Below are 24,276 nucleotides of genomic sequence, written 5' to 3' on the forward strand. Positions count from 1 at the left end.
AGTGGGAATGTACAAGATGTATGGAAATGTGTTTGTGACTATTTGACCATGTGTGGAAAGTTGCAGCTGTTAAGAACTGTAAACTTGAAGGCTAGGGAGAGATATAAAAGTGGGAGAAACCCTCCCTACTTTGTCACACACTCTACAGCAACTCAGAATGACTGTATGAATGTCTGACCTTCTTGCAAAAAATACAAACTTTTGAGAAAGACAATTGGATGTGTTTGTCTCTTATGCAGTGATATTCTTTTTTTCCACACCTTTTATACAGGTGCTGGTCATATAATTAGAATATCATCAAAAAGTTCATTTTTTTATTATAAATTATTTTTAAAAATGAAACTTTCATATATTCTAGATTCCCTACATGTAAAGTAAAACATTTCAAAAGTTTTTTTTTTTAAATTTTGATGATTAGAGCGTACAGCTCATGAAAGTCCAAAATCCAGTATTTCAAAATATTAGAATATTTCCTAAAATCAATCAAAAAATGGATTTGCAAAACAGAAAAGTTCAAGTTCTTTAAAGTATGTTCTTTTGTGCACTCAATACTTGATCGGCAGGACATATTACAGCAAATGACTTGCTCCTAGCACAAATTACTGCATCAGTGAAGTGTGGCATGGAAGTGATCAGCCTGTGGCACTGCTGAGGCACTATTGAGCCTTCAGATCATCTGTATATTGTTGGATCGACTGTTTCTCATCTTTCTCTTGAAAATATCCCATAGATTCAGGTCAGGCATATTGGCTGGCCAATAAAGCACAGTAATATCATGGTCAGCAAACCACTTGGAAGTGGTTTTTGCACTGTGGGCAGGTGCTAAAGTCCTGCTGGAAAAGGAAATCAGCATCTCCATAAAGCTTGTCAGCAGATGGAAGCATAAAGTGCTTCAAAATCTCCTGGAAGATGGCTGCATTGACTTTGCACTTGATAAAACACAATGGACCAACACCAGCAGACGTCACGGCCCCCCCAAATCATTATTGACTTCAGAAACTTCACACTAGACTTCAAGCAGCTTGGATTCTGTGCCTCTCCAGTCTTCCTTCAGACTCTGGGACCATGATTTCAACATGAAATGCAAAATTTACTTTTATCTGAAAAGAGGACTTTCGACCACTGTTCACTGTCCAGTTCTTTTTCTCCTTAGCCCAGGTAAGATGCTTCTGACGTTGTCTCTGGTTCAGAAGTGGCTTGGTAGTCCTTTTCCTGAAGATGTCTGAGTGTGGTGACTCTTTATGCGCTGACTCCGGCTTCATTCTACTCATTGTGAAGCTCTCCCAAGTGTTTGAATCGGCTTTACTTGACAGTATTCTCAAGCTTGCGGTCATCCCTGTTGCTTGTGCACCTTTGCCTACCCAATTTCTTCCTTCCAGTCAACTTTGCATTTAATATGCTTTGATATACACTCTGTAAACAGCCACCCCATTCAGTAATGACCTTCTGTGACTTACTCTCTTTGTGGAGGGTGTCAATGATTGTCTCCTGGACCATTGCCAAGTCAGCAGTCTTCCCCATTAGTGTGGTTTCAAAGAACAAAAGATACCCGGATTTTATACTGTAGGGATGGTCATTTAATGAAACTCAAATGTAAATATTCTAATATTTTGAGATACTGGATTTTGGACTTTCATTAGCTGTACGCTCTAATCAACAAATTTACAAAAAAAAACTTTTGAAATGTTTTACTTTACATGTAGGGAATCTAGAATATATGAAAGTTTCATTTTTTTAAAATAATTTACAATAAAAAAAAATGAACTTTTTCACGATATTCTAATTATATGACCAGCACCTGTATATCAAAAGCTCAAGGAAAAGTTGATTTCTCAATTATTGACCCCTTTAATGGTGCTTTTAAAGTATTAGTTCACTTCAGAATTAACATTTCCTGATAATTTACTCACCCCCATGTCATCCAAGATGTTTATGTCTTTCTTTCTTCAGTAAAAAAGAAATGAAGGAGGAATGTTTGAGGAAAACATTCCAGGATTTTTCTCCATATAGTGGACTTCACTGGGGTTTTCAAAGGTTTGAAGGTCCAAATTGTAGTTTCAGTGCAGCTTCAAAGAGCTCTACACGATCCCAGACGAGGAATACGAGTATAATCTAACGAAATGATAACTTTTTGTTTTTAGAAAATGACCTATTTATTTAGTTTTTAACCATAAATCCCTCAACCCACTGGTAACTGTTGAAGTCCACTATATGGAGAAAAAACCTGGAATGTTTTCCTCAAAAACCTTAATTTCTTTTCAACTGAAGACAGACAGACAGACAGACAAACGGTCTGTTCAGTGCCGCTTTTAGTCAAACACACCTTTGAGTCATTGAATCATTCAATCAAGATATTTGTTCAAAAATGCTGATTCATACAGTAATAAAACAAGTCTTTGAGTCATTTAATCAGTCATTCAAGAGATGCTTTCAAAAGCACCAATTCATCCAGTAATGAAACAACTGAAGTCTTTAAGCTTGCTCGAGATGCATCAGCGCTGCACAGGCCGATCAGCGTATGACATCAAGTGACTGGAGAGCGTACAACCCCTAATGGTTTTGAATCGCTCTTGCGGTACTTTCATGTCATACGCCGATCGGTCTACGCAGTGCCGATGCATCTGGAACAAGCCTTTTGAGTCATTGAATCAATCATTCATTCAAGATAATTGTTCAAACATTCATATAAAAGTCATTCTGTGTTCATTTAGTGATTTCAGATCAAGAGATTTCAAACCTCACATGGGTAATGGGAATACAAACAACGATCCGTCTTTGAAAAAAGCACAATCTGCTTTATTTCTCTCTTGTTGAGATCATTTCCAATAAAAGGGCAAATATGGTAACACATTTAATAGGATAAACAACACTGAGTGATAAATATCTGCAGGGAAAACAGACCCCTAAAAATAAACGTAAAAGTGAGTAAATCCATCACTGGCCCTTTAAATACAAGTCTAACAAAAGCGAAAGGGCAAATAATGAGTCTGTACAGATATTCGGCGATCATCAAGAAGCAAATGAACCTCTAAAATACCCATGAGCACTGGAGAAATCGTTTTAAAAAGGCATTTCAAATGTGCAACAATTCACCCAAAATGAAAAGGACAAGTTTCGATTGCAGTAATGCTCCAATACCAAAGACGAATGAATGTGCTGATGGTTATAGTTCTGTACAGCTGTAGTGTAACGAAGCACCGTCAAAACAAGACATTTCCTGCGCACTTCAAATATTCAATCATGATCCCTGTGAGACAGCAACATCTACAACACAAGCACTCGTTTCACATCAGACGCACATTTGGACCCTGATTGTTACAGAAAGGCTGTTTATTGCTTGTGCCACTCCAGTGACTGACAGACCGCAAAAACTGGAACTCAAAGCAGAAGGTAAAGGGTTTCTGGACCAAATCAATTCATCAAACATACTGTAACAGTTTCCCATCAGCGGCCCAACAACACATTAGACAAGTGGCCAAATATCCCACCCACCCCAAACACAGAGTGAGCTGTTGCTCATGCCTTCAACATGTTTATTCCACACACACACCGTCACTCAAGCGCCATCATGCAACATCTTTAAGGAACAAATGTTGCTTTGCATTTACACAACACATGAAAAGCAGCTTTAAAATAAGAGAGTTCAGCAAAGACGCTTGTGTCCATGTTTAGATTGAATAATGTCCTCAAATTTGGGTTTAAACTTTTTTTATTGAATAAAAGGTGTTCTTTAATAATAATAGAGCAAATAGGCATGATTACTAATATATATATATATATATATATATATATATATATATATGTGTGTGAAGTTAAAACTCCATGGTACCCAGTAAAAATGACTAAAGCCTCACACTGCAGCTCATGTTGATCTGCCATGTCAATCAAAACCTGGAGTCCAATCAGCTGGCTCGGTTTGGCAATGTGGGCGGGGCGTGTAGACGCGAGAGCTGAAAGAGGAGATGCGCTTCTTGTTTTGCTGTTTGCAGACTTTGATGGAGAGAGAAAGAGCGAGACAACCGGGATTCGTTTGTGACTTTTTTGAACCGTTATTCTTCACTTTTGAAATGTCAAATAAAATGTAAATAAATAAAGCTGATCTTGAAAAGTCTGCGCAGAAAAGTCCAAAACTATTGTGTCTATTTATATATATATATATATATATATAGTATACATTTATATATAGATATTCATATCTCTCTATGTGATGTTTATTAATGTATTCCGATTCATTTGTGGGGTTGGTGATCCTGTGCGTCAGTCCAGTGAGTGAGAAAGAGAGAGAGAGAGAGAGCAAGAGAGAGAGGAAGAGGAAGTCCTACAGACAGCCGTGTCATGTGATCATGAGGTCCATTTATCAGGCTTTGCCTTCCTCCACTTTGACCGACTGTGGTTTGATGGCTCCGGTTCGAGCAGCTTTGACCTGTACTGATGGCAGCTGCTCTTGTAGCTTGCTGGGAATCGCTGAAGAGCTCTTGGCGTCGCCGACGGCCTGACGCGCATCACGCAGAGCCTTGGCCTGTACCAAACACAACAGACACCTTACAGTCACTTCATTAACACGAACAAGTCAAAGCTTTGATTAAAACAGCTGCTTCAAATGACTACCCCTGAACACAAGACTGGGTAATATGCTGAACAAAAAGAAAACATACATGGTGAATTTAGCATCAAATGTGCTGTTTAAATTTCATTACAATGGTTTCTCTGAATGCAGGTCATATTTTTACTATGAATTATATGCTGGTCCATTAAAATAATTACATATTCATCCATATGTTTATTTAGAGAGACACTGTTTTCTCAGATTCTTAAATAATATGCGCTGAATATCATTAAACACAGTAAAATATTAAGATTAGGGCTGGGCGATATGGCCAAAAATATCATATTTCTTCCATTTCATTCAATTCCAATACTCATCACTGTTCATTTTATAGCATTAAAGTGGAAGGAAATGCATTGCACATGTTTGTAATTTTTATACCGTACAAATTAAAGAACGGATTTTTCCAGCACATTTTATCAGCAACACTTTACAATAATGGTTCTTTGTTAACATTAGTTAACTATAACTGTCAAGAGATTCAATTTTCTCATCTAATTAATTACATGTGCCAAATAATTAATCAGATAAATTCAGAAATTACCCCCCAAAAGATCATTATTAACATCATTATTGTATTAGATGAGAAAAGCATCGAATAGATGTTACAAAAAGTAGCTTTAGAAAGTAATATTGTGATTCAACATATAATTTATTTATTACACAAACTTTTAAAGCTACAATGTGGCCATAAAGTTTTTTTTTTTCTGAAGCTGTAACAGAAGTGGCATTTAGATTTAATATGAATGAAAAATTAAATGATATTCTAAATATGAAAATAAAACTGGCAGTAGGTGGCGGCAGGTCTTAACGAGTAAGTCATTGAATAATTCATTCAACTGATTCATTATAACATTCAGAAATGAAGCCAGTAGGCTTGTTCGAGATGCTTTTGCACTGCGCAGACCGATCAGCGTATGACATCAAAGTACCGCAAGAGCAATGGGAGAGCATACGACTCCTTGTGCTTTTGAATCGCTCTTGCGTTACTTTGATGTCATACGCTGATCGGTCTGCGCAGTGCAAATGCATCTCGACTTATGAACGAGTCACTGAATCACTCGCTGCAGATTCATTCAGGAAAGAAACATCACTGCGTGTCACTCGGAGACACAAAAGTTCTGCTGTGACTATGTTTGAAACGATTTTCATTGGCCAAATTGAGCAAAAACAGACATTATGTCTAAAGTTTAACAATTGTTTATTGAAGTATTGTATATCACATTTGCAATCGTGCAGATATTCGGGGTAAAACAGCACTCTTGCTCGTGTGATACTGCTAAACTATCATATGATATAAATATAGGACAAAAAAAGGGCATCTTTTGCCCCTAAATTTAGAATTTTAGTGTTATTTTGAATATTTATTGGACCCGAGTTAACATGAACTAACAATGAACAGCTACTAACACCAATGTTAGCAAAAATCAAACACCGTAGCAAACATATTGTTCATTGTTAGGTGACGCATGAAGTAGCATTAAAGCAATACTTCACTCAAAAATGAAAATTATCCCATGATTTACTCACCCTCAAGCCATCCTAACTGTATATGACTATCTTCTTTCAGAATCAGAGATATATTTAAAAATATCCTTCTTCCAAGCTTTATAATGGTAGTGAATAGGGGGGCACATTTTGAAGCCCAAAAAAATGCATCCGTCCATCATAAATATAATCCATACGGCTCCAGGGGGTTAATAAAGGCCTTCTGAAGTGAAGCAATGAACCCATCGCTTCGCTTCAGAAGGCCTTTATTAACCCTCTGGAGTTGTATGAATTACTTTTATGATAGATGGATGCTTTTTTTCCCCCTTCAAAATCTCACCCCCAGTTCACTACCATTATAAAGCTTGGAAGAAGGATATTTTTAAATATATCTCTGATTCTGAAAGAAGACAGTCATACAGCTAGGATGGCTTGAGGGTGAGTAAATCATGGGATAATTTTCATTTATGAGTGAACTCTCTCTTTAACTATTGGGACCTTTTTATAAAGTAATGCCATTTTTCCAACATTGATATTAAGCACCCAGCCCTAATCAAGCTCTTCCAGCATCAGGTTTCAATCATTAGACATGAAGCTTCATATTTACTGGTTTGCACTGTGGTTTTGATATTTCAGAGAAACATGGCACAGAATGAAAATAAGAAAGGAGAAGTGCATTAAATGAAATTACCTATGATCACAGTGGGTGGCTCACCTTCATCCCGTCCTCAGGGCCCTTCCCAGCAGGCTCAGGGTTGGAGGGGGGCGGCTCGCGCCCGGGGCCGGGGTATTGCGGAGAGCGGATGATGACCTTGTTAACCTGCATGACAGGCCGCTGGATGGGGTTGGGGAAGGGGCCGCTGGTGGGGGGTCTCATGTGCATGACCATGCTGCCCTGAGGGGCCGACACCTGCAGCAGAGCACAGACGGGTCGGCCACATGTACCGTGAGGTTTACTAAAGCAACGAGATGCTGCGCTGAATACCTGCTGTGTGTAATGTCCAGGAAGAGAGACAACCGCTGTAGGGGCTCCGGGTCCAGAGGGTTTCCCGCTAGGACTGGCCGAACCGGGTCTGAAGGGCAACAGAGAACTCATCAATGAGCAAAGATGTATGAAAGCATTCCTGTGACTAACAGACTCAAACACTCAGCATTTTAAACACTAATAGTTTTGATTTATTTTATTAAATTATTGATTTATTCCAGTTCTTCTTGAGGTGTGTCTATTAGACCACATACACACTGTAAAGTTTCAGGAGTAACAAACACATTTAAACACAGGAGTGAATCCCCTAAATTATCAGCGAGTGACTGTACGAAACTCGTTCCTGAAACTCCGATGATTGATAAAGATCTCATCGGGCCGAACAACTTTCACATTCTAAGTCATATGCCAGCCCAACAGGAAGTCGGCTATTTAGATATGCTCTAGAATTTGATATACTTTTCCAAGGGGAATCATCCGATCACAACCAAACTCAGTCAGCATGAAGTCATTTAGGATGCTAAATTGCATGCAGATTTGATACCTCGAACGGTTTGGCCGTGGCGTTGAAACAAATTTATGGCGGGAAAAGGGACTTTTATAACTTCTGCATACATTAACTGATTTTGATTAAACTAAAACTGTGTGTTCTTTGTAGGAGGCCGATCACATGGATGTGACTATTGTGAGTCATAGCGCCACCAAACTGGCAACAGGAAGTGTGCCACTTTCAAAATGCTTTGATATTCCCCTCTTATTTTTACCCGATTCGCTTTAAACTTTGTTTGAACATGCCAAGACATGGCAGATGTAAATGTGAAAGGAGTCTTGATATCTTAAACACTGTTGCCATGGCAACACATCAAACTTTTTAAATATTTTTGGGTGTTTTTGAGGCTCTTAGCATGCTTCAAATTGCATGAAACTTGACACGTCAAAGTTGTTGGCCAGAAGACATGGACAAAGCCTTAGAAATGGGCGGGGAGGAGGGGCTCTATAGCGCCATCTTTTGTCAAAAGTTGGGGGGGTTAGTTTTACCTACAGTCACCAAACTCAGTACATATATTCTCATCAAGCCAGACAACTTTCTAATTTACAGTCATTAGCTCCGACCAACAGGAAGTCAAATATTTTGGTTTGAATGTGGATTTTTTTTTTAATAATCAGGCTCTGAGTTTAAGTACTCATCGTAGGAGATTCAAGCAATCGCCACCAAACTCGCTTAACATTAAACAAAGACATTGAAGATGCTAAAATGCAAACGATTATATGATATCTCGAACCGTGTTCCCATGGCGAGGGATTAAATTAAAGACAAAAAGAAGGAAACAGGAAGTGTCTCATATCTTGTAAAATCATTATTTGATTTAAATTAAATTAAGATTGTATGTTGCCCACCATGCACAGATTTCCTTAATCCCCCAGGGTGGCAGTGGTGCTGAGGCTTGGGCCCGTCATTGCTGCTTGCAGCTATATTTTAGTCTTATTTCAATACAAAGCATTTGGATTTATTTTGGTTTATTATGGGCTTGTCACCGTTTATTCCTATCAAGATCTGGCAACACAAATTAGTCGAGGTACAACATCTTTCCCTGTGTTTTTTTAAATAGACAAGATGTGCGTTTAAATACGTCATCAACAACTAGTTCAATTCCATACACGATGCATAGAATTTTCAGGGGCCAAGCACCAAAGGCTCGAAGTTAGTTTTCTTATTATTATTCTTTCGCTATTGAAGTCTATGGCATTCCATGGAACCGTTTATGGGAAAACTATGAAATTTGGCACACTGATAGAGGACAGTCTGAACATTAACCAGAGCAATTTTAGAGTCCCTCTAACGCCACCAACTATCCAAATTTGCACTTGCAAATTTGAACCATAAGGGCTAGAAACAAAATTTTTTTTTCCTCTGATTTCTTGGCTAAAGGCGATTAGACTGTTTCTCGTCCTAGACGGTTTGTGCAATTTTCACCAAAATTGGCTCAGATCATCTTCAGACCATGCTAGCAAAAAGTTTTAAAACTGATAAACCCAACTGTTTTCAAATAATGCACAAACAATGAGCACAGCAAATTGGATGCAAGGCTACAGCTCAGCAATGTTTTAGATGAATCTTGGTACATGTTATCACAAGCATGATCTGAGGCTACATGCAGTGCCACCTACTGGTCAGGAGATTTAAAAAAAAAAAAAAAAAAAAAAAAAAAAAAGACTATTTTTGCTTATAACTTATGAACAGTTTGCCCAAAAACCATAAAAGCAGCCTCTTTAGATTTAGTCCAGCATAGTCAAATGATTCCCAATTTTCCCATGTCGGCCATTTTGAATTTTGTCGTAAAATGCTGTATTTTTATGAACGCATTAGTGCATTGTTACGAAACTCGTTACATGTCATCGGCACCATGCCCTGAAGGTATTCTGAGTTTCGGAACAGGTTCCACCTTCAGGTCAAAATGTCAATGAAATTTCAAAAAAATGCTAAAAGCATCTTTTTTTTTTCCTCCTTTTTTTTTCTCTTCATTTTCATTTTTTTCACATTTCATTTAATCATTTTAATGATGCCATATTTGGCCAGACTTACTGTCTGCCATTTTTAATTTCTTTGAAAACCTACTTTTTTAAAACCCTTTTTGTTGAAAATCGGACCAATTGTCTAAGATCGGTCTTCAGACCATGCTGGCAAAAAGTAATTAAAACGGTTCTGATTCAACAGTTTTCGAATAACGCATCAACAAATTTGATGACATGGTGCCAAGCTGATTCTGAGGGTGTAACTCTGCAATGCTTTGGCATAATAGGCTTGTTCGAGATGCATCGGCGCTGCGCAGACCGACTGACGTATGACATTAAAGTACCGAAAGAGCGGTTAAGTACCGCAAAGTACCTTTTGAGTAGCTCTCATGGTACTTTGATGTCATACGCCGATCGGTCTGCGCAGCACTGATGCATCTCAAACAAGCCTAATGACACCAAACTTTGCATGTGTCATTGTCTCCACACAATATTACTTTGGTATCAGCGTCACAGGTAACACTTTAGTATAGGGAACACATATAAACTAATAACTATGACTTTTCCCTCAATAAACTCCTAATTTACTGCTTATTAATAGTTAGTAAGGTAGTTGTTAAGTTTAGGTATTGGGTAGGATTAAGAATGTAGAATAAGGTTATGCAGAATAAGGCATTAATATGTGCTTAATAAGTACTAATAAATGGCCAATAATCTATTAATATGCATGCTAATAAGCAACTAGTTAAAAGACCCTAAAATAAAGTGTTACCGCGTCACCTATTGGTCAAAAGTAATAAGCAATTTAATCCAATTATAAATGACAGTATTTTTCAGCCATTTTTGACACAAATTTATCTAAAAATTTCTTTAATTTCAATTACTCTTTGTTGCAGCTCTGAAGCCCCCAGCCATGCTTGTACAACTCATTCCTTTTTTGTGATTGATCCCTTAATTGCTATATTTGTAAATGCAGTTGTACTACCTGTGTTTTTCAGAAGTTAACTCTGTACAGAACAGGATTAAGCACTAAAAGGTGAACAGACAACTGTATTTAGCTGCAGTGTGTACATGGCCTTAGTGTTTGTCTATACTGTATAATTACAGTATACTTAAACAGTGTTCACAATACAGAACTCATAACAGTAGATTCGGTTTACAAACAACCTCCAAATGGGGGAAAAATATATAAAGTTACCCGTACATTGCCGGCAAATACACTTATTACTTGTCAAACAAGGCCCTTGATGAAGGTGTGAGACTTCAGGTCATTGTACTGTATGTGGAGTGTGTGAAATGTCCGCTCACCTGTAGGAGCCGCTGGGTATTCCAGGTGAGTGGTTGGGCTTATCAGAAAACTGAAATCCTTTCATGTCCATCTGGGAAGGCTGTAGGATGAACATAATTTATCAGAAATGGTGTGTAAATAATACAAAGACAGACATCGGACACTGAGGGATGTTTACATGCATTAAAGTTTCATCGATTGTAATCAATCCAATCTGACTTCACATTTTGAAATTTGTTTATATGAACCCTAAACATTGCAATCCGATCCACACATTTGAGTACATGTGCATTGCGTGCATTCTAAATTAAACTTCAGCGCAAGCGCCATGTTCTGATGTTTCCCCATCACTCACCTCCCTGCTGCTCATGATGGGCGGCTGTGATCCGGGAGGCATCATGCGGCGCGGAGCTCCTACAGAGAGGTTCTGGTTCTGCTGGAGCTGGATGGACTGGGGCAGAATGAGGTGCTGCTGGGCCGAGCCATATCGCAGCTGAGATGCGGGCATGGGCATCGTCACCTGAACACACAAACCACAAAGTCAATAGAGTAGCGCCATGTTTAAGTTTGACAGGAATGGAAAGGAGGCTGTGAGGGACAGTACAGGACCGTACTGTTGTTTAACAGCATACTGATTGTTCAGCTGACGCAAAATTCAGTAGACAAAACTCCATTAAATAGTTTTGAATGTTGGGAGTTGTGAAAATTAAGTGATCTAGCACCTTCATATAGTGAGTGCCATTGTAAAGACGGTACATCTGTCACATTTTCATCTGTGTTAAATTCAATATGGCATCTAACCTGACTAAGTTCTGTGTGCACGTCCATTTCAAACCAATATTATGACCTTATATAATAATATTTATTTTATTCCAAATTGTGTTTTTTTCCATTTTTATTTTCCTGGACTTCAAAGTACTGGTTAAATTAAATGTTAGCACACAAAAAGCAAATCTAATTTAAATCCTGAAACTTATACAAATTTCTGTCATAATTTCTTCAAGTTAAACGAAACTTTTATTTTGACAGGTTGTGGTGTCTGTCCTGCAGTGCTCTTGCCTGAATGAGCTGCGAGTCCATGAGCTGAGACGTGCTCATCCCAGCCGCCTGGTTCATGGGCCCGTCGTACACCAGCTGCTGGCTGCCGTTCATGGGCTGGTAGTGAGATCCTGACTGCGGCTTGACCATGTCTGACGGCTGCATGCCGGGAAAAGCAGAATACGGCCCTTTGAGAGGCGCTCCGCCAGAGAGCACCATGGGACTGGGCTGAGACAGGTTTGGGTGCATGTACACCTGAGACCTGCAAGAGATTCAGCAGAACGCTCAGAACATTGTATTCAGCGGGTCAAATTTATCAGTCGTTTTTAGTTAAGTCTTTGATTATGACTGCGTACAAAGCATGAAGAAGAGTAGCGGTGAATGAAACTGAAAGATAGAGACGTTACTGTGGCGGGAGAATTACCTGAAGGGAGGCATGGAGTTGAACATCTCTTGGGACTGAGAGACGGGCAGAGCTCCTCGCAGACCCAGCTGAGCCTGAGCCTGCAGAGACGTGTGCAGAGAGATGGGGATCTGCTGAGGGGAGGCCTGCACACACACACACACACACACACACACCATGAATTAACCTTATAAAGCCTAATGAATCATATGATGCATATCTAAGGCCTCTAACTGCTAAAAATCATTGCTGATAAACCTGTCGCACACTCGTGGTTCAAGTGTCTGTGCAGTGAAATCTTTTTATCAAGTAAGCACAAGAATAACTTTGATGTTGTTAGTAATATTACAATATGAACACTTACTGGACTGAAGCAGCTCAGGTTTCTTGATTATCCATACATTTTTTAGAAAAATATGATCATCAGGCTTTTGAGGAAGATTTATTTGTTCATCTCTCAATCATTATTGTATTGCATTGCATTATATGTTTTAAAACTACAGAGCTTTGATTATAAATCTAAGCATTTAAATATCATCTTACTAAGACATTATTGGCAGATATTGATATGCATTTTATGTAAGTATCTGCTATATTGTTATAAAGATATCACTGATTTACAGCAAGTAATTGACTTCTTTTCTCAGAATTGCGAGACATAAAGTCAGAATTGCGAGAAAAACTTTCAATTGCAAATATAGTCAGAATTCTCACTATATCGTACGACATGAGCCATTAAAGCCTGATGCATCAAATATGATAAAAAAAAAAAAAATTAAATAAACAAGTTTAAAGATGGCTGATATTTTTGGTGCTGACACGTACCTGCTGGTAGCTCGGCTGCTGAGTCAAGGGCGGCACGAGCCGTGGCTGACTAGGAAACACATGGCCATCCAGATACAGAGGGGGGATGTGACTGCCTGTGACACACAAAGATCATTTAGAGCCGTACACATTCACTGCACGCGACACAGAGTCTGAGAGATGGACGAGACGGCAGACCTTGCATGGAGACAGACGGAGCGACAGATGCCACGGGCATGGGCGGCATAGACACTCCACCGAAGGAGCTGTAGCTGACGCCGCTGGAGGAGCCCACGCTGCAAGCCGGCTGAGCTCCGGATCCCGCGCCGCCCGGTGAGCCCTGCTCCGGAAGAGCCTGAGAGTTTTCCCACGCCTTGCGCGCCGACTCCATCTGAGGGCAACAGAGAGCGAGGCTGCTGAGGAACATGTTGGGAATGTGCACGAGCATTCGGAAACAACAGTGATGATTCACATGTGCTTTAGTTTAGGTGGTGCTAGCATATCTGAACATGAAAATAAGAATGTTTTAGTGAATTTCTAGAATGATGTTCTCTTCTCTGATGATGAGGGCGGGGTAACCTGTCACTCACATGAGATCCCCAATAGCAAATCACAACCAATCAGTTCCTCATGGACAAAAATCAAATCAAGCCCCGCCCTACTTTTTTTCCTTGTTCCGTTTTACCTGGATAAAAGCTGAGCATTACCTTGAGCGTGAGGTCGGCACTCGGGAAGCTGATGGGGTTGAGGTTTATTCCGGGCTGCAGGTGGTCTCTGCGGAGCATCGGGATGGCTTGAGTCAGGCCCGCCTGTGTACACACAACAATAACAGTATAAACGCTCCACGCTTCTTTATAAAAGGCCAACAACACAGACACTGCTCTCATGTACGCACATTCCCAGCGAGCGCATCCTGCAGCTTGGTGACGGGGTTGGACACAGGCACTGGCGTGGACCCCGGAGGCAGGCTGAAGTCGGAATCCTTCGCACTGACGCCAAACTCAATGGGCGGCACAGGAAGGACATTGTCCACGTGAATGTCCACTCCATTGACGGGGGTGATGGGTCCCTCCAGGCGCTCCATGCCCTCAGAGCCCTTGCGGTTCTTCAGTGATCGTTCGTTGCCAATGGGGCCGGGTTTGTGTTCCTTACTCTGCTCGGGCCCTGCATCTGAATCCTGGAGGACAGGACAGAGGGACGTTAGTCTCAGGATCTGCTCACTGAAAGAGGGATCTGTCAGCCAGTAATTACTATAATATTAAAGGTTATAAAACTGGTTTGTTTTGTTCATGCATCAACTGAAAACAGCAAAGACTAAAAAATTGATTCTTAGGATTTAAGAATCAGTATTGGTCAATTAAAATCGAAAAATCTATATCAACCCAGCCCTACAAAAACACCAAGAGTTTTTCTTGAAGAATGACCTGCACCTCTGAATTGGGTTCGCTTCCCGTGTAAGACACCTGTTTCGTCCATGAATCGCCACCTGACGACTGGACAGTCAGAGCTTCAGGAGGAAAACAAAGTCATTTAGAATCAGTCTCTGTTAAGAACGATACACTGGACTTTATTTACTGTCACACCCTTTTAGCTGTCGGTTTTACCTGTGCTGTTCGTCTCCCAGATCTCGGTTCCAAGGTTGTTGGCGGAGAGCGTCTCTTCGGGTTGCTCGATGGACATGCTACCCTGCTTCTTAGCAAAACGGGGAGGCATTTTTGAAGCAATTGTTCTGTTCTTCACCGAACCCTTCAGGTGCACAAACCAATTAACTTTAACATCCAGTCAAGCGACACTTTATGCGGTTAAATAACAGAAGTTGTGATCATCTTTATGAGGCACTCTATTACAAAATATCAGGGAATAGAGACCATCAGTCCAAGTCACTACTTACTGGAGGACCCTGATCCTTTCTTCTGCGGTCATCATCCTGTGGGCGACGTTGTTTTTTGGACAGAGCATCCTGGAAAACCTCTGGACTGGGTACAGATGCTCCAGAGTCACTTTCAACTGTAAAGAAACACAAATGACAGGTCCAATACTGATCAAAAACACACAAGTTAACGTACATTTCAATGTCAAAACATTTCAATGTTTCAATTGTTGCAGACGGTTAAATTCTAGGCTCTCTGTTTACAGTATGGTTTCTTGAATTGCTATAACAGTACGTAACGTAACCAAGAGGAGAGTTTTGCCACGATGCCATTTTTGGTTCCCCAAAGAACCTTTTAGTGAACAGTTCAAACCATTTTTTCTTTGTGTGCAGAACATTTTAATAATCTTCAGAACCTTTTTCCACTATAAAACACCTTTTGTGCAATGTAAATATTCCATGGATGTTAAAAGGTTCTTCATGGAACCATCAATGCCAATAAAGAACCTTTATTTTTAAAGAGGCCATTTTGTGTTTTTAACCAGGCTCTGCCCCTTTATTTTGGGCGGGGATTATTTAAATGAGGAACATTGTGACGTGTTCGTTGCTTGATTAGCTGGTTCAGGTGTTTAATTCTGGACTCTGAAGGACAGTGGTCCACTAGGTGCAGGACTGGACACCTCTGCTCTAGACTGTTGAATTATTGAACATTTGCACTGTGGCACATCATCTCCAGAGTGCATTAGTTTTATTCTGTCTCGATGGTTTGTCGCCAATTTTTCTGCATTGGAGAGGCGCTTCTATTGTAAAAAAGAAAAAAACGTTTGTGGCTTACTTGTGTAAGTGTTCAGGTCATATTGGGACAGTTGCTCTGTCATGTCCCCCTTCATGTTTCTGGGTTTCAGGTCTTTCTCTAGAATCTTCCCCGTGGCTTCAGCCGTGCTTGTGTCATCGTTCTGCTCCACACCATACACAGATGCCGAGGTCAGGCCGGTGACCGATTCTTCTGGAACTCTGCACAGAATAAATTAAAGGATTAGTTCACTTCAGAATTAATTTCCTGATGATTTACTCACCGCCACGTCATCCAAGATGTTTGTGTCTTTCTTTCTTTAGTCGAAAAGAAATGAAGGTTGAGGAAAACATTCCAGGATTTTTCTCCATATAGTGGACTTCACTGGGGTTCAACGGGTTGAAGGTCCAAATGTCAGTTTCAGTGCAGCTTCAAAGAGCTCTACATGATCCCAGACGAGGAATAAGAGTCTTATCTAGAGAAACGATCGGTCATAAAAAAAAAAAAAAAAAAAAAAAGTTATATACTTTTTAACCACAAATGCTCATCAAATGCAAGACGAGCATTTGTGGTTAAAAAGTATATCAATTTTTTTTTTTTTTTAGAAAATGGCCGATCGTTTCTCTAGATAAGACCCTTATTTTGTGTAGAGCCCTCTGAAGCTGCACTGAAACTGCAGTTTGGACCTTCAACTTGTTGGTAACCAACATTACTTACCATAAAATGTAACATAAAAAGTAACATATTACTACTTTTTTAGGGACTAACACAATATTGTAACGTATAAAATTCATACGTGGTACTGGTTTTATCTCATCAAGATTCTCAGCACATGTTCTAAAGAAACGTACCGTTTGCTGTTGGAAGCAACACCATTCTGCCAGCTCTCGTTTCTACCGGAGGAACCCACACTGGACTGCGTGTCTGTTGAGCGGGTCATCTTATTGTTTTCCATTACAGACACTTCACTCTTCCGGTTCTGTCTGTCGACCACTGGCCGCTGACTGGAAAAGCTCCGTTTGGAGAGCTCTCTCTTCTCAGAGCCGGGATCACCGTGACCCGCATCTGCAAGCGTGTCGCCGTGTTGCCCCCGTTTCTCCCTCCAGTCGTTGAAATCACTGTTCTCGGAGCCGGTTTCCCAGTCCTCGCCTTGACTCTGACCCGTGATGTCCTGCGGCCGTCCTCCAGAGTAGTGGTTGGGCCAGTGCTCCTCTGCGCCCTTGGGCCGACCCGGCCACTGATTTGCAAAGTCTCCATTAACATAGTCTTCGCTATTCCACTGACCTCCTCCTTCACGCTCTTGGCGCAGACGCCTGAAGCGCGGGGGTTTATCCTGGCGCGGGGGACGGCGCCTTCTCAGGGGCCGGTTGTCGGGATTATCGTTATCAAGGTAGCAGCCTCCTTCTCTGTCCTCAACGCCGTTCTCTACAAAGGAGCTGTTAAATTTAGGAGAGTACTTCAGGGGCTCACGCTCTGACGAGCGTTTAGAATAGGAGTCTGTGCCAAAGTTGTAGCCATTCTCCTGCGCGGAAGCGCTTCCAAACTGTGCTCCTCTGCCTCTCCATGTCGAAATATCCCTTGAGCCAAATCCACGGTTGTATCCAGCATTGAGTCGAGGGGGCAACGACCTTCCAAACACTCTTGCCGATTTTGCCTTGTCCCTGGAATCACTGTTGCCGCTCTGATCGTCGGTGTAGACCTTGTTGGATCTCCACGACTCCCTGTCGGCCCTCTTGACCTCTCCAGGCACAGGATACGAAGCCTCTCCGTTCTCTGCGACCTTCTGGCGCGGACGTTTGGGCAGTTCCTCGTATTCCGAGGCCTCGCTGTGCGTCTCACTCACGTTGCGTCTACGGGGTTTGCCTCGTTGCAGATCCTCGCTCCTAAAATCTCTAGAGCCACGTCCTCGTGCGGGTCTCTGCGCACCTGTGCTATTGTAGGCTCCTCGGTTGCTGTCGCCCCGTCCTCCACGAGCACCACCTCGAGAGCTGAACTCTCTAAAGCCCCGGCCACGTCCACGACCCGCTCCTCTGGCCCCAGCGAACGCCTGCTCTTCATCGATGAATATCCAGTTGTTGCGGCGCGGCGCTTCTCTGCTGTCAGCGCCATCCACAGACTGAGACTTGACACTATCCCAGCAGTTCTCCTTGTGCAACTCTTCATGCAGGTTGCTCGTTTTCTCCAACTTCGGAACTTCCGCTTGTTTCTCCTCAGGAGAGGAAGCGGGTGGTGGGGCGGAGTGCCTGTTAGACAGAAGTGGGGCGTCTTTTTTTAGGTCATAGACATTGGTGACCACTTCTTTCTCCAGCCTGTATGGGACCGGCTTCTCCTCAGGCTCAGATTTGGGTTTCTCGTTCTCCTTGTCTTCAACCTTCAAGGGCTTCAGCACAGGTTTCTTGATGGGTCCCGTCCTCCTAAGAGTTCTGCCGCTGGACTCAGACGGCTGGCTAACGCTACTGCTGCTGCTCGAACCGTGATCGGACCACTGGGCCTGACAGCCGCCATCTTTCCTCAGACTTGCGTCCTTTCTCCAGAAATCAGAGTCGTAGCTCTTCTCCTTGCTGTCGAAGGCCTCGTCACGGGACTCTACACTTTCTTTCTGATGTCTACCAGAGGACACATCCCTGTGCTCGCCATCTCCAGGATGGGTCCTGCTGAGTATCTGATGGGACCCTTCATGGGAAGCTTCTCGCTGTGACCCGAGCGATACGTCTGAGCCTCTGCCTTGGCGGAAGCCTTGATGTGGCAGTTCCTCCGCTGGACTGTCTGTGCGGTCATGACCACGGTCCTCATACGAATCGTGTCTAGAGCACGACCTGTCGCTCCTGTCGTCCGCCTGAGCCCTTTCGCCGTTCTCATGCTGTCTCTGGTAGGGTGGGGTGAAACTGCGAGCGGATGAGTAGCTGTCTTGGTTCCACACTTGGTAAGGCTCAGTGGATGGTGCCCTCCTCTCCTGATGCATGTTGGGATGGCAGCCTTCGTCAGAGGTGGAACCAGGGCTATTCAGGTGATCCTGCTGAATGACAGGTTTCACCAGACCTTTAAAATAAAATAAGTTAAATATCATTATCACAGTTTAAACAAAAGAGTCATCTTCATTTATATAGCACTTTTCACAATACATATTGTTTCAAAGCAGCTTCACAGTGACAACAGGAAAATTCTTATCGTGCTAAAGTTGGTTTTTGATTGAATCACTTCCACAATTGTTAGTTATTACTTTAAGGGCCGCTTAAATGACACCTTTCCTACTGAATACCTTTAATGCATTCTTGCTGTTCATTTACGTGTTTAGTCTATAGGTTCGCGTAAGAGAACATGTTCTGAAGAACAGGAGGCATGTTTGACCACACAGAACTCAATACCAGCAGGGCAAGGACCAGAACCAGCAGATTTTTGAAAATTTGATAATTTTTGAGCAAAATTTGCTATTGGCAACAATAGTAACCGGTGGGTAAATGCAGTGAATGAACTATCCAATTGCAGTTGTTAGGGAAGGCTGCAGTAAAATGATACAGTGAACATTGCACTAAATTAAAAGTTCAAATTATATTTGTAACAATAAAGTAACATTTTTGAAATTCATTTTTTTTTTGTCTTTCATCTCAATATTCCTATAAGTGTTGTATAAGGATTTTTATGTATAATAGTAACCCTAAAATGTGATGACAGTTTAAAATGTGTTAATAACTGGGCTGATATAGGCTATATAAGAATTGTCAGTATACTCATTATCCCACCGGTCACAATTGTGACAGACCATACAACAATTTTTCACCCACTTTTCCATAAATTCAAAAAATAATTATTGATTATTTTGAGGGGTTACTAATGAAACATCATTTGAATATTTTCATGTCTGGGAAAAATTTGGGATTAAACGGGTTAATACTTTTTAGGTTTGATCACATCAACAAGTAATAGCCATTCAAACACCACCAAATACAGTGGATGTTTTTGTGGATGCTATCATTTACCCGAGGAGTGAACGCCAGGAGGATAGAAGTCCACTGGAGAACATCCCTGTGCCATGCGGGGATCCATGTAGGGCGGCATCATCATCCAGCGCGGGTCGAAGCCTAGGACATGAGGAGGAGGGTAAAAGCCCCTCTGTGGGTGAGCAGAGCTGGACTGCGTGGGGTGACCCGACTGCTGCCACGGCGGCATCTTATACACCTGTTCCTAAAAACCACAGAGCATATTGCGTTTATGAAATGAACCCAGAGATGCTTATAGTGGCAATATTAATAACCATCAACTCTTACTGGCAGGATTAGGTGTAAAAGCTCACCTGCTGCTGGTGCTGCTTCTGGAACCGGGGCGGGACAGGCTTCTGGTGCCGGCCGTAGTCTGGGAGGGGAGAGGTGGACTCAGGACCATCGTCTTCATTATGGTAATTACAACCTTCATCTTTGTAATCCTGACTGGAGGACTCGGCTGGTGTATCCGACACTTCTGTATTCAATGAGATAAAGTGTTCAAAAAACTCTGAAGGGCTTTTCTCACTTAAAATAATTAATCTGGGTTCCTTGAAGCTGTCTTTGGCTTGCTTAGTTGGCATTTATCAGACACTTAAAGGGGTCATGAACTCCATTGTTTTATAATGTTTCCTGGGGTGCACTTATAATGTTAGTATGCTCTTTACATCAAAAATCATAATTTAGAAATTAAAAAAAACATTTTTCCTACCCTGACTTTAGCCCTCTGATTTGAACACTCTCAATTTGTTGTTTCTAAATCACGGCCACTACAAGGGAAGCTGCAACTTATAAAACAAATCTTGCGCTGCACTCAAAACCAGCCCAATTATACAGGGCTTCCTGAGAACCAGCTAGCATACATGAACTAGTATACCTTTAGTGCCATACTGCCAGCCCTCCTGGTGGTGTTTGGATGACCTTCGGCCTGGCGACTGCGACAGCAGCTCTTTGTTGTCTGCTTCTCTCAGTGTTTCTCCAGAGCGTGAGGGTTTCTCAGTTTTGCCAAATTTCTCATCCAGTTTTTTGAGTTTCTCTGCACAAGCAGCCAGTCTTTCTTCGCGCGCTCTCCTCTCCTCCTCCTCGCGTCGTCTGCGCGCCCTTTCCACGGCAGAGAGGTCGGCAGAGACGAACTTCCCTCGAGGAGGCGCCTGCCGCTGGGGCTCCTCCTGCTCCTCGGCGGACTCACCGTTTCCACTGCTCTTCTGCTGGTGCTGCAAATCAAACAAGAGAGAAGAGCAGATCTCTTATGTGTGATTTAAAGGACAGGAGAACATTAATATTTAATTTTTCTTTCAAAAATTTGAGTGATGCAATTAAAAATGCGTATTTCAGAGTGAAGCACAGCACTGTTTTCATTTACAAGAGAGCAGCTCATGATCCGCTGGTGTTTTCAGCGTCTGTTCACAGTAAATGTTTCTCCACATAAGTCACTTTAAAGAGGTCCTTGATTATGATTTCACTTTTTTAACTTTAGTTAGTGTGTAATGTTGCTGTTTGAGCATAAACATCAACACGAAAGCTTATAGTTTGCATGAGTTTTTAAACATTGCGGTTTAAAAACAAATGGTTTTAAACCATTTAAGTGCGATGAGCAGCGAAAGACAACTCATTTTAGCATATGCGCGCGATCTCTGACTGTTTCCCAGCGCTGTCTGAGAGACGCGCGACATGAAGCCGCTGCTCATAGAGTGCATGAGGACTGAACTGAGTGCTTTTTGCTGACTAATTGGGCTTGAACGGTTAAATACACATACCTACGTGTCAAAGTGACCACGTATTTACAAGGCATGAGTTAATGGATCGGTGCAGTCAGTCTTAAAGGGACAGCATCCAAATTTACCTGCTGTCATTAATGCTAATCAAACAAAAAAAAAGAGAAAATCTCTTACTGCTTTGCTTTTGTAACTTTAATAAGAATAAATGTATATTTAATTTACACAGTAAAGGCTATACATTGTTTTTTTTTTATACCTTTGATTACTTTATACAGTTTCTAGTGTTTTAAATTTTTCATGTAGGTCTATTTCGTCTGTCTTTGCTCTTTCTTTATCACAGTTTATTTGTCTTCAGTAAGCTTGAGTTTTTTAGACTAGTATTAATTTTATAAATTATATTGAAATTGATGATAATTATGAAATTTCAATGATATGGAAAATTTTGATATAATCTTAAAACAAAAATAACTATATCGTGATATATATCGTTATCATGATCTAAAATTACTCATATCGTAATATAAGATTTTGGTGATATCGCCCAGCCCTAGTAGGGACTACAACAAGCTTCTTCCCAGGTTGGTGACATCACTAACCCTAAAATTTACATAAACCCACCCCCAAGAACACGCAACAAAGGGGGTGAGTCCATGTTGGGCTGCTTTAGAGAAGAGGAAGAGTTGTTGTAGTAGAGTGTTTTTGACATGTGGCCATTTTACACCGGACTGCTTCACAAATGAGGGTCAATAGCTGTACTGTAAAATTATTGTAATAATTTTCTTAAATGTTTAGTTTTACAAATGTTACAATATTATTTTGTTGAATTTTTTAGCTATAATAATAATAATAATAATAATTATTATTACTATTATTACAATATGGCAATATTGATATAAAAATCTACTCATTTTGGGCCAAATTGTACAGCCTGACAAACAAGAACAACAAACATGTTTTGTATTTTTTTTTTTTTTTTTTAAATTCTAAAATCGAAAATAACATTATGCACTGCACTATCACTCATTTGACACAGGAGATTATCCAATCAAAACAGAGGTCATCTACATAAAGTCTTAAAGTTACAGTAGCAAAAAGAGCTGGTTCAATTGTAAAAGGACAGAGAGAAAACGTCTATCATTAAAAAAAATGAAATGACACTTGGAAGAAACCTTGACTAACACAAGAGATCTCAGAGGAGAAAACAAAACATGCAAAATGCCCTTGAGTGTTACCGGAGATTCTGTAGAGGAGAGTCGTCCATTGGTCTTTCTGGAAGGTAAGGGCTCCGGCTGGCGCGAGTATGATTCCTCCTCAGCGTCCTGCGGGAACGGGCCGTCACCGGAGCTCTGAGATGAATGCTGATCCTGATGGTTGTCCCAGTCATCCCTGCAAGACACAAGAGCCAGAACGTGCTTTAATCCCAACAACAGCCGCTTTTCCCCTACAACACTGCATTCAACTAGTGATTCACCGAAATACATTTTTCTAGCTGACTATCGAGTGTATGGTCACTGAATGGCTTTTTTGAGGTAAATGTGACATTACATGACATTCTCAAGCTGTTTTACTGACGTCTTTCTGTGGTTGAAACATCGATTACATCAGACATGATTAATTTCAGTAAGTTGTTTTGAATCTTTCAACATTCCTTCTGATGTTCATTCATGTTTATTTGGTGCTGTAACTAGTAGTACAAAAATACATTTATTGCTTGAATTTCATTATAAAACTGACAATTTGAAAGACAAAACCATCATAAACTGAAAACAGCACAGACTAAAAGATCTCGGTTCATCAAAATGAAGATCATTTAAAATCGATAAACTGATACGGTCAACCCAGCCCTATAACGTCAATGATTTCTGCCCTCCAAAAGAGTTTCAGATGATATCGAGATTCCATTTTCGGCCAAAATATATTTGTTGCCGAAATTTCGGTGCATCAATAATTAAAACAAAGGAAAACTCACCAGATCTTGTTCTTCTCACATGCGGAGTGATCTTCCTCATCATCACTGAATTTGAGCTTCTCACTATAATCCACTTCCTCATGGAGACCTGAAGGACAGACACTAGACACAATGAGCACATTGGTGAAAAATACTCATCTGCTGCTGCTAAAGAAAGCCAGCAATCGCTCACCCGCCCAGCCGTCTTCACAGTCATTGTCCAGTTCATCGAGGTCCTTTAGGTCATCAGGGTTGATAATGGCAGGACGGGGCGCTCGATCTCCCGGGCGGCGGATCGGGCGAGCGGTAGGCCGTGGGGGGATTCGGGGGAAACGGTTTTCTCTTCTTATATCACCACTGCGAAAACAAAAGCAGCAATTTATAGAGGAGGACAGAGAGCTTTCCTCAACTGTACATGATTATTGATTAGCGCAACGCTTACTTGACAGGCTCTGGCGCAGGGAACGCTGGTCTGAAGATCAACCGGGAATCAAAGCGCACAGGGGCAACCACAGCGGTTGGGCCATGATCCGAGGAGCCCGGGGCATCACGAGTCTCTTTAGGGCACATCTGACAAACAAAAAGCCACCAACCATTTTACAAAGAAACCAGATTCGAAAATTATTCGTGTTAAGTTCAATAAATTATATGCTGGCCAAACACATAACATTTCAGTCCGTTTTAAATCAGACAGAAACATACTGTATACTGGAACAGGGTATCTGCAGTTTTTAGAATCAAATTCAAGGCTTTTTAAGACCTGCTCAAATAACATTTATACCAAATGGGCATGGTAGTGCAAGATCTATGGTAACATTCCAAAACCATAAAAATCGACTGTAAA

The 24,276-nt window shown here is 41.2% G+C and overlaps 2 protein-coding genes across 4 annotated transcripts in view; one reads left to right on the plus strand and one right to left on the minus strand.

Annotated features, from left to right (window-relative positions):
* The window catches only part of LOC127512615 (GTPase IMAP family member 8-like), a 139,544-nt gene that overhangs the window by 17,122 nt on the left and 98,146 nt on the right, over positions 1–24,276 (plus strand). The window lies entirely within an intron of this gene.
* Positions 2,773–24,276, minus strand: part of prrc2b (proline-rich coiled-coil 2B) — a 31,353-nt gene continuing 9,849 nt past the window's right edge. Inside the window, exons 8-30 of one of the 3 annotated variants that reach the window (XM_051893663.1) lie at positions 23,875–24,002; positions 23,626–23,789; positions 23,454–23,541; positions 22,717–22,870; positions 20,644–20,980; positions 20,081–20,244; positions 19,767–19,971; positions 16,641–18,828; positions 15,832–16,010; positions 15,018–15,133; positions 14,731–14,872; positions 14,557–14,633; positions 14,022–14,303; positions 13,834–13,935; positions 13,325–13,517; positions 13,148–13,242; positions 12,344–12,468; positions 11,941–12,181; positions 11,237–11,401; positions 10,902–10,981; positions 7,080–7,167; positions 6,810–7,004; positions 2,773–4,519 (exon numbers count right to left, since the gene is read on the minus strand). In XM_051893663.1, the coding sequence (XP_051749623.1) occupies positions 4,358–4,519; positions 6,810–7,004; positions 7,080–7,167; positions 10,902–10,981; positions 11,237–11,401; positions 11,941–12,181; positions 12,344–12,468; positions 13,148–13,242; positions 13,325–13,517; positions 13,834–13,935; positions 14,022–14,303; positions 14,557–14,633; positions 14,731–14,872; positions 15,018–15,133; positions 15,832–16,010; positions 16,641–18,828; positions 19,767–19,971; positions 20,081–20,244; positions 20,644–20,980; positions 22,717–22,870; positions 23,454–23,541; positions 23,626–23,789; positions 23,875–24,002 (5,670 nt within the window). In that variant the 3' untranslated portion in view covers positions 2,773–4,357. Of the gene's footprint in view, positions 4,520–6,785; positions 7,168–10,901; positions 10,982–11,236; positions 11,402–11,940; positions 12,182–12,343; positions 12,469–13,147; positions 13,243–13,324; positions 13,518–13,833; positions 13,936–14,021; positions 14,304–14,556; positions 14,634–14,730; positions 14,873–15,017; positions 15,134–15,831; positions 16,011–16,640; positions 18,829–19,766; positions 19,972–20,080; positions 20,245–20,643; positions 20,981–22,716; positions 22,871–23,453; positions 23,542–23,625; positions 23,790–23,874; positions 24,003–24,276 lie in introns of all 3 variants that reach the window. The other 2 variants (XM_051893664.1, XM_051893662.1) reach the window with 2 other exon arrangements.

Source organism: Ctenopharyngodon idella, chromosome 5 (assembly GCF_019924925.1).
Source record: "Ctenopharyngodon idella isolate HZGC_01 chromosome 5, HZGC01, whole genome shotgun sequence".
Taxonomy (NCBI): Eukaryota; Metazoa; Chordata; class Actinopteri; order Cypriniformes; family Xenocyprididae; genus Ctenopharyngodon; species Ctenopharyngodon idella.